Raw genomic sequence first — 9964 nt, 5'->3', positions numbered from 1 at the left:
AAATAACTTTGATAAAGCAGATACATATAACATCATCATCCTCATCATCGTTCATAGCAACCATTATATTTAAAGTTTAAAAATTTAATTGTACTGTTCAACTGTATATCTAAGTATCCACAAGTATCACTACTGCTCTGACAAACAAACTTTTCAATATTCATTTTGCCAAATACCTCTCAGTGACAGCAAGACTGCGAAAAAGAAGTTAAAGTTATGTGAAGTATCTAATCATAAAATGAAAACGAACTGTGACTCACTGTATTGAAAAGTATGGTGAGATCCTTGCCAACACCCAACCCTACTGAACCATTGATAAAAGATGAAACAATAGGCTACTCATCATTTACAACCTGGGGACTAAATTCAATACAATACATATTAATTGTTCCCCACATGTCCCAGGTAAAGGGGACCACGCTTATGGTGCCAACAAATGACAACAATAAATAAAAATTAGAGTGAATGAAAAATCAGTTTTATTCTGATAACTGTAATCGGTACAATAAATTTGCAATAACAACATTACATGTAACTTAATACATTAAAAAAAAAACGTGTGTGTGTGTGTGTGTTTGTAGGGATGGGGTCATGAACAAAGTAAAAACAACTCAAACAAGTTGGAACATAAAACATCTTGTTAACGCATCTTGTTTCCTATCACTGATGCAGCGCTTCAGGGTGTTTGCATGGTGTCTTGACACTGGCATTTAAGACACATGTTTTTTTTAAAACCACATGCAGTGTGTGACCATGATTGGCACACTGTGCCCATGAACGCCACTTCTTTGAAGCGTTCTTCTTCCTGTCATCGAAATGGATGTGGCAGACACAGCAAAGATTGCCTCCATCTATCAAATAAAAAACAAATATTTTTAAGTCAAGCCAGTTAGTTGAAATTATACTCATGAGCATAATTAAAGTAACATTTCAAAGGCAGTTTATTCATTTGTAACCATTGCCAAAATAAAATGTGGGTATTGCATATACCCATCTTGCTGACGCTCAATCATACGATACAAGCAGGTCAACAAAGAAGAATTCCTGTGGCCCATTTCAGAAAGCGGCATTAGTGTAACCCTGAAACAAGGAAAACTGGGTTTTCAGGAATTTATGTAAATCAAACCTGATTCAGAAGTGTAACTCAATTTTCAAACCACTTTGTTCTTCAGCTCTACTTCACATTGATGCAGGTTTTTGATTTATTACTAACTGTAATGCCATAACTCATACAGTCGTAGGTCGTAGTCCTAAATGAAAGAATCTGAGTCTGATTTGTCACAATGTGTCACTGTCTACTGGATTGTTTCCCTTTTAAAATGTTGTGGCCTATGGTTCTGTTCCAATATCTGGTCTGGATAAAGTAGTGTAATCTGTTGAAACTACCTGTTTTTATCTATGTTGCTGCCTCCAAACCAGGTCTATTTGGCCTGGTCTACTTTGAGGAAGAGCTTATTATTCTCAATGGGACGTAAAAATCACCACAATTTGAAAAGATACTGTACCTTCATCTGCAGTCATCACGATGGCTACTGTAGTGGCTGTTTCTGAGGACTGTTTTTCCAGCTCTGTACCTAAAGAACATAAAACACAACACAACAACAACTTTATTAATACAAATTCTAAATCTAAATTACAAATTCATAATGCAATTTGTCAGCATTTGTACTGTCAATAGTTAATTAGTAAATTGTAGATTAAAAATAGATACAGTATCATTCAGTGTTTGCAACTATATCTCAACAGCGTAAATTAAAGTGTAAAATTATCAGAACACTAATCATATAAAAGATGTTAAATGTCACCTGAATAAATATTGTATCTATAAATTGTAATTTTTAAACAAGTGAGCTTTTCTCTTTGTGTCCTATGTCAATGGCAGACTTAAAAGAAATACCATTTTCACACATGGCCTCTAAAATTTCTTCTGCTGACTGCGTCTGGACAACATCTGCTGTGTCTGTTGATTTGAAGATATTAAACTATCACACACAGATTTCATCTTTTGACTTCATTTCATTATTTCAATAATGTGTACAGTGGTCAAATGTGCAGTGTAATGACCAAAATTACATATCTAGTAAACGATGCTTCTTAAGTTTAATGTTTTTATTTTATCTTTAAATAAATATATAACAACTCAGCGTACCTTCTGCGTCCATGGCCTCTGACATTCCTTCTGCTGTGTCAGTGGTGTTGCATTGTGCTGCATCTGATTGATATGTTTAGGAAAAAAAAAACCACTTAGTAGGATAAGCATAACAAATAATTGGTCTTCCTGCATTACAGGAGGAAAAAAAAAATCACACAGCAGTATTAATGAAGGAATATAATTCACAGTAATTTTATACGTAGAATTCAAACGTTGCCAAGGGCTTCACAATCACTAGTCAAATTCAACTAAACAGCTATAGGATATTCTGGAGCGGTGCCTTTTTAGAAAATGTGTTGCACTATAATGAGGAAACTCCAACTGAGAAATAGTGTCACATGACTCACATCCCTTACAAACTGTCATAGATTCAGGTTATGGATTCTGTATGTGTCTGTTTCAATTGAATTACATTTATTTTTTATAGTGCCAATTCATAACAAAATACCTCACAGAAAAAGTTGTCATTGGGGCAGTACCTTTTCAAGAGTACACTTTTGTACATATCTGGAAGTGGTAGCTCAGTGGTTAAGGTGTTGGGCTACTGATTGGAAGGTCATGGGTTCGAACCCCAGGTCCACCAAGCTGCTGCTGCTGGGCCCCTGAGCAAGGCCCTTAAATCTCAGTTGTAAGTCACTCTGTATAAGGGTGTCTGCTAAATGCCGTAAATGTAAATACCTAAATGGTACATTTTAGGACCTTTTTAAAAGGCAGTGTACCAGTGACAAAAAGGTACAACTTTTGTACCCTTTTTTTCTAAAAGTGCAGTGGCAACTTCCTTTTAATAGGCAGCAACCTCAAGCAGAACCATGGTTCAGAATGGGCAGCCATTTACCTCTACTGGTTGGGGTGAAGGGACAGAGAGAAATGCAATGGCCCACACTCTAAAAATGTCTGGGTTATTTTTTACGCATGTTGGGTAAATATTGGACAGAACACACCGCTGGGTTAACATTGACTCAATACCGGGATGTTTTAACCCAACTACTGCATTATTATACCCCATGGTTGCATAACAACAACCCAACATTGGGTCATTTTTAACCCAGCATGTGCTCTGTACAATATTTACCCATTATGGGTCATTTTTAACCCAGCATGTGCTCTGTACAATATTTACCCATTATGGGTCATTTTTAACCCAGCATGTGCTCTGTACAATATTTACCCATTATGGGTCATTTTTAACCCAGCATGTGCTCTGTACAATATTTACCCATTATGGGTCATTTTTAACCCAGCATGTGCTCTGTACAATATTTACCCATTATGGGTCATTTTTAACCCAGCATGTGCTCTGTACAATATTTACCCATTATGGGTCAAAAAGAACCCGGCCATTTTTAGAGTGCAGCACTATACATAGACTCACATGTAGGCCTGTATTATTCTTTAGTTAACATATTTTTCCCACTTTACATAGAGCCAAATGATCTGCCAAAACACAAGTGGAGAAACACAACCACTGTTAATCCCACTTACTGATTTCAAATGAAATCTCCTCAGCAGCTTGCAAAATGGCCTCCAACTGATTCCTTCCATAATAGGATGGCTTTTTGAAAGTAAGGCTGTTGGGAAGTCCAGCAACTTTAATTGTCATTCCCTGATTCACCAGGGATTGGTAGGGGAGCCTTCCAGTACCTCCGGCCTCCTCTGAAAGACACGGGCAAACACATGCATGTACATGTTACACATTGTAACACAGTTGGAAAATTGTGACTCTTCCATCCTGTAAACAGTCATTTTGGTAAGGTGTCATAATCTTATGGTTGATGGACACAAATAAGTTATTGATTTGATAATAATGCCATGCATTCATGAAGGTATAATAGGTTGTCAAGACTTAAAAAGTGTTTGAACATATGCTTAGTATATTTTTGGTTAAACAGATCTTGCACTTTTCTCAGCAGCACATTGACCTCAACTCTGGTACTCGATGTTGCAGCTGAGGAGCTGGCTACAGATGTAACAACAGACAACAATTAATTTTATAAAACTGTATTATGTATATTTGCACTATTACAAACCTGAGTCCATTTCTGTGAATATATGGATATTTCATATAACCAATATTACCTTTGAAATGCAGTGCAAAGTTGTTAACTGTGTCTGTTGAGTGCAGGAAATCTGCAGCTCCTTTGCTGCTCAGCTCATACACCTCTAAGCTGGACTTTTGTCGATCAAAAGATAAAACAGCTGTTTCCACACTTAAATCCTCAAGCTTGGACACCTTTACAATATTTATATAAAGACAACCACAAAAATAGTAAATAATTGTATACATTCATTTTTCACAGTAACATTAGCTCAGTGTAGTATATATATGCTTTAGCTATGATTTGTACTAAGGTAATTTACTTGTTTTCAACCCTGCTCCTGCAGGGCACACTATCTTGCAAAGTTTAGTTCCAACCCAGCGCCAACACACCTGCCTATAATTTACAAGTGATCCTGAAGCTCTTGATTAGCTTGCTCAGGTCTTTTTGATTGGGGTTGGAGCTAAACTCTGCAGGACAGTGGCTCTGCTCTAGAGGGGCTCTGTTGTTACTGATTCTTTGCGGAAGTTTACCGGAAGTTACGTTTGGGCCACAAAACCAATCTGTTTATGTTGTTGCCGCTGAAACCATCTATACATTAGCTGTGCTTGCATAGAGTCCAATATCCAACTAATATTTGACTCATGGCCATATTTGACTACTAATGTTTCAATTGACCACCTTGATCTAAATAGACTAGCCCAACCAGTAGGAATTTAGTCTGAGAAGGTTGTATGTGCTTTTGACAATCTCTTCAATGTGAGAATATTTGATGCTGATAGCCTTGTAAACAAAAATCAGATGGAATATTTTTTGGGGATGAATTCATTTGAAATGATGAAAAAAATCTACAGATAAATAATCTAGTTGTCTATCACATGTTCTGCTCACATCACAATTGCTGTTGATCACCCTTGTATCTAATACTATAATACCACTAATTCCTAGCAAATGACACTTATTTTCAAACCTCTAACTTCAGCTTCTTCAGGTGCATTTTAATTTGGTGATCCCTCATCTCAGGGCTAAGGTCCTGTGCCTGGCCATGTGCCCTCAGTGCTGCTGCTTCTTGACAGTATTTGTCTTTGTCCTCTTTCCCTAATGTGGACCACCTCCCCATATCTTTCATTGTGCCTGAGGAAAAAAATAGATGCACAGAAATGAGTCAGCTTCTCTTTTTTAAAGTAAATTCAGGGCATGCTCACATTATACTTAACCAGACCGAACCGTACCAAAGTACGATTGTCCCCCCTCCCCAGCTTTATGATCCACACTTTATGATCCATACCCGAGTAAGATGCAATTGTTTTGAAGAAAACTGTAAGATATGCACAACGGAGTTCATCGTAATAATGAGTTTATGGCTTATTAGGTGTGTTTGAAATCATGCGCGCTTTGCAGATTGTTTGGCGTATGACTTTAAATAACCGCGAGAGAGATTTAAAAGCATATTAGGAGCAGTCTGCTTCCCAAATGAGGTTTTATTTAACAAAATTTGGGAGGCACACATTCAGGTAATCAACCAATAGTAATCAACCAATAAGTGCAAGAGGAAGCCGGTATATACTGTAAAGCCGTCTCTCACCTCTATCCTTCGACAACTTTCACAAAATCCCTACACCACCCCATTGCCTCACTCTTGGCTTTTTGTTTTCCCAGAAAAAAAAGGGGGATACACTGGGTTCGGGCCAAATTCCAAGCTCGGAGACCTCCCCGGACAGCACGCAAATATGCATAAAATGAATATATACGAATTACTTTATTTTGATTTCATGTACATGTAAACTTGTGAATCACTCACAAGCTGCTTTAATGTCATAAGCAAATCGGTCCAGGCAGCGCGCATAATGTCAAACACACCTCTGTTATGCTGTGCGGATGCAGTGACACATGGTTGTACGTATTTGTGCCGCGCATATCAGAGTGTTTTACAGGGACAGGAACCATACCCAACACCACCTCTGCAAAGCATACCAGGGAAAGCTTAAGGGTACCGCACCCTGGTACAGTAAGCGATCACACTAGCAAAATGAACCGTACTTTGGAGTCAAACGTATGCGGGTACGGTTCACATAATGCGAGTATACATACTGGTTCACTTGTGTTGTGAAACCCTTTTCTCTGTAACAACTCTGTTAAAACAAGATACAGTAAGGTGTGAAGTAGATGACCTGATGATTCATTCAATACACACAACAATCTTGAAAATCTGTTTTACAACTCTGATGTACAGCAACAAATCATTTAGTATAACAATTAAAAGTATATGTTAATGTTGTCCTTCACCTTTGTTTTTAAGAATGTCCCTACAAAAAAGGTTGTATGGGGACAGCTCTCGGATGTGAACTTTGGCCTTTAATGGTCGGGGCTCAGATGAAGCATTTAATGACCTTTTGTAATTACCGATCCAGTTCTGAAAGAGAAAAATTAAAAATAACGAAAGAGTATTACACCACTTAAACTGAATGTTAACAAAACACTTAATTTATACCAACGGTACAGCAGAATGATATATTTATTTGACCTGTTTATTGTTAGTGTGGCACTAAAGTAAACCTTACTTCTATGACACTGGTGTCCAATCCAGTAGTTGAAGCAGCTCTTATTATTATGGGTGAGCCAACACGTGTCATTCCTTCCTTAAAAAAGGATTTCAGGGTTTCCCTTTGCTCCTCATTAATGTATGTTCTCTCTTGTTGAATAACAAAGAAAGAAAAGGCTAGGTAGTTATAGTAGACAGTGTTGAGGGTAAGTGTGGATTTTGCAGATCGTAACCATCATTCTCAGACACACTCGCCTAATGCTTCTAGATTAGGAATTGTAAGACTTACCTCTCTGGGCCATCTTCAAACACCTAAAACATGAACAGAGAGAAACTTGCACTAGACAGATTTGTGAATGGGCCCTCTCTCTAAACAGCTTGGCCCAAAACCTAATTTTGGATTGTTCAACATAGACATAGAGCATGTAAGTAATAAAACAAACTTACCAAAGAAGTTCTTGTACTTCTGGAAACCCGTTGGAAACTGATGCTGTAAAACAAGACCAAAAAGTTAGGTAAAGATGAATTAATGTTACAAAGGCAGACAAATACACTGTAAAAAAATTCAGTAAAAAAACGGACAAAGTACCGTATAAATATAAAAGAATTTTCCGTGATTTCTGTTTTACAGGTGTTTTATCCGTATTTTTAATAATGCATTGAATTGTGGGTGCAATAACCCCTGAGGAGACAGCAAGGCGGCCATTACATGAGGTCATCATGCAAACGTTTGCCATAAAGTTCCTACTTTTCGCACACTTCTGTGATTGCAGCTTTTTACTTTTGCCTTTTAATCAGCTTTTAATCTTTCACTTTTGCCTTTCTATCACCATCTCTGTTTGAAACCTAAAATTACAACTTGCTTGCAGAGTTATTTTCTAAACATGGATGATAAGTAATGTGATCACAAGTCAAATGGATATTTTCCACCAAATTTATCACATTAAATCTCCAGTTTGTGTTTATTTTAGATTCATTTGAAGTCACCATTATGGTGATTACTGTTTCCGTTAGTTAGGCATTTGTCTCTTGACCTTCACTGAACTACAGTAACTCTCCTCTTTTAGCAATTGCAACAATATTTTATTAAGACTATAGAGGAAAAACTATCATGTCATCTAAGATTGATTGTTTATATGTTATGCTGCCTATTATTTAAACATGAAATGATAAAATAACAATAAAGAGATAAAGCATATAAAAGTGATGCTCTATGCAAATGACACTGTATTGAATAAGACTGCTGTAATGTGCTAGTTTTTTTAGCTTCAGAGAGACATCAACACTTTGGATACAAATCTCAACAATGGTGACAGTAAATGGTAAGAACGTTGCACAATTTTGTAATGTCACAATGCATGATGGGTGTTGTGAATGAGTTTTCTACAATCCTGGTACCCAGCCTGCATTGCGGCATGAAGCTTTGTTGTTGATTGTCACCACTGTTGCGTTTCATAGGCGGATTGAAGTGTCCCTAAAGGTTACGGAGAATGTACTGTAAATCTACAGAATGTTCTGTTTTTTTGAATTAAAGGAAATGTCCGTAAACAAAATGGAGAATGTTCTGGTAATTTTTTCCCTTTTTTACAGAGTTTTTTTTACAGTGTACAGTACATAAACAGATAAGCAAGACAGACAGACAGACCTGTGCCTTTGGGTTTTATTTTCCAAGTTCCAAGCGATAAAAAGCAGATAAACAATATAAGCAATCAGCCTTATTGCCTTACAGTGTGGAAAACGTCATTTTACAGGCTAACTTTGCGTTTTAATATTAAACTAAATTTCCTCATTGGCTTCAGACATGTAAAACATGGTAATTAATAACGTTAATGCTGAAAAAAACAAAAAAAAAACAAGCAGGTGACGGTGGGCTGGTGCTCCCAGACTGGCAAAGCTGGTCAAGCTGGTGGGTCAGCTGGTCTTCCAGCCTGACCAGCTAAGTCCAGCTTGACCAGCCTAAATAGTATCTCATGTCACGAAACTTTATTATATAACGTTTACAAACACCATTTCAACACGGTTCTTATTTCATACCAGGCCACAGGCACGTACAACATGCTAATAACGTAATATATAACGTTTACAAACACCATTTCAACACGGTTATCTCATGTCAACACTCATGCATCGCCGCCTTAAAACACGTTTTCTGTATTGTTTTCGCTTATTGGCTAATTAATAACAGTTTAAATGCTCTGTTTTATCATTTAATTGGTCTTACCTGAAACAATTAACCAGGAAAGTGCCCAACGTTGCCGCGTTATCCAGTCGACGTCCAGTCATCGGTGAACTGGATTCCCGGTCAACTGGATTCCTCTGAGTGGATCTGGAGTCTTCTCTTGTAGTTGTATTCATTGATTGAGCATTTGATAGATGATAACAACCTTCTGAGCCTTCCAGTAGCCACAGCATGCCCCAACTGGACCATATCGATGGTCCCATTAACCACTGATAACATCCATTCAATAGTGTGATAACATTCGAAGCGGGTGGCTTGTCAGATGTGTGCTAATATAAGGTTGCTCGAAAAACCATGAAAGGAAGGCGCTAGAGCTCTGAGACTGCGGGAAACGCGTTTTCAGCTCCTGTGAAGCACTTTTCTACATGCATGAACTGATTCACTCAAAACACATGCTGATACTTAAGATTGCATGAAAATGATCATACCACACACAAATCATCAGATTTTCGACTTTAAATCATATTTTTAGTAACATATTGGCCTTTAATATGAACTATCATATTTGATATTATTTACCATAAAATAACGTAAAAAAGCATTTTTCAGACATAAACACACTGTGTCCTATCATGTTTCATGGAAACAACGTGAAACAGCCCTTTTCAAGCTTGTCAGATGTGTGCTAATATAAGGTTGCTCGAAAAACCATGAAAGGAAGGCGCTAGAGCTCTGAGACTGCGGGAAACGCGTTTTCAGCTCCTGAGAAGCACTTTTCTACATGCATGCACTGATTCACTCAAAACATATGCTGATACCTAAGATTGCATGAAAATGATCATATCACACACAAATCATCAGATTTTCGACTTTAAATCATATTTTTAGTAACATATTGGCCATTAATATGAACTATCATATTTGATATTATTTACCATAAAATAACGTAAAAAAGCATTTTTCAGACATAAACACACTGTGTCCTATCATGTTTCATGGAAACAACGTGAAACAGCCCTTTTCAAGCTTGTCAGATGTGTGCTTATTTAAGGTTG

The 9964-nt window shown here is 37.3% G+C and overlaps 1 protein-coding gene across 5 annotated transcripts; it reads right to left on the bottom strand.

Moving 5' to 3' along the window:
- Positions 1–525: 525 nt before the first annotated feature.
- Positions 526–9226, bottom strand: LOC132838374 (uncharacterized). 5 transcript variants are annotated; one of them, XM_060858657.1, is made up of 13 exons: positions 8952–9226; positions 7178–7220; positions 7020–7042; positions 6750–6880; positions 6475–6601; positions 5159–5322; positions 4229–4382; positions 4023–4109; positions 3635–3805; positions 2150–2212; positions 1898–1960; positions 1506–1574; positions 539–851 (listed from the first exon to the last, which is right to left on the bottom strand). In XM_060858657.1, exons 3-13 carry the CDS (start codon positions 7030–7032, stop codon positions 661–663), a joined length of 1233 nt encoding a protein of 410 aa, XP_060714640.1. In that variant the 5' UTR covers positions 7033–7042; positions 7178–7220; positions 8952–9226; the 3' UTR covers positions 539–660. The 5 variants fall into 5 exon arrangements, with proteins under 5 accessions (XP_060714644.1, XP_060714642.1, XP_060714640.1 ...); XM_060858659.1 differs by lacking the exon at positions 7020–7042 and having other exon boundaries at positions 538–851; XM_060858658.1 differs by lacking the exon at positions 1898–1960.
- Between the last annotated feature and the right edge of the window lie 738 nt (positions 9227–9964).

The sequence above is a fragment of the Tachysurus vachellii genome, chromosome 22 (genome assembly GCF_030014155.1).
Source record: "Tachysurus vachellii isolate PV-2020 chromosome 22, HZAU_Pvac_v1, whole genome shotgun sequence".
Classification (NCBI taxonomy): domain Eukaryota; kingdom Metazoa; phylum Chordata; class Actinopteri; order Siluriformes; family Bagridae; genus Tachysurus; species Tachysurus vachellii.
Note: the sequence above shows the minus strand (reverse complement) of the source record. Positions and strands in the feature narration are given on the sequence as shown.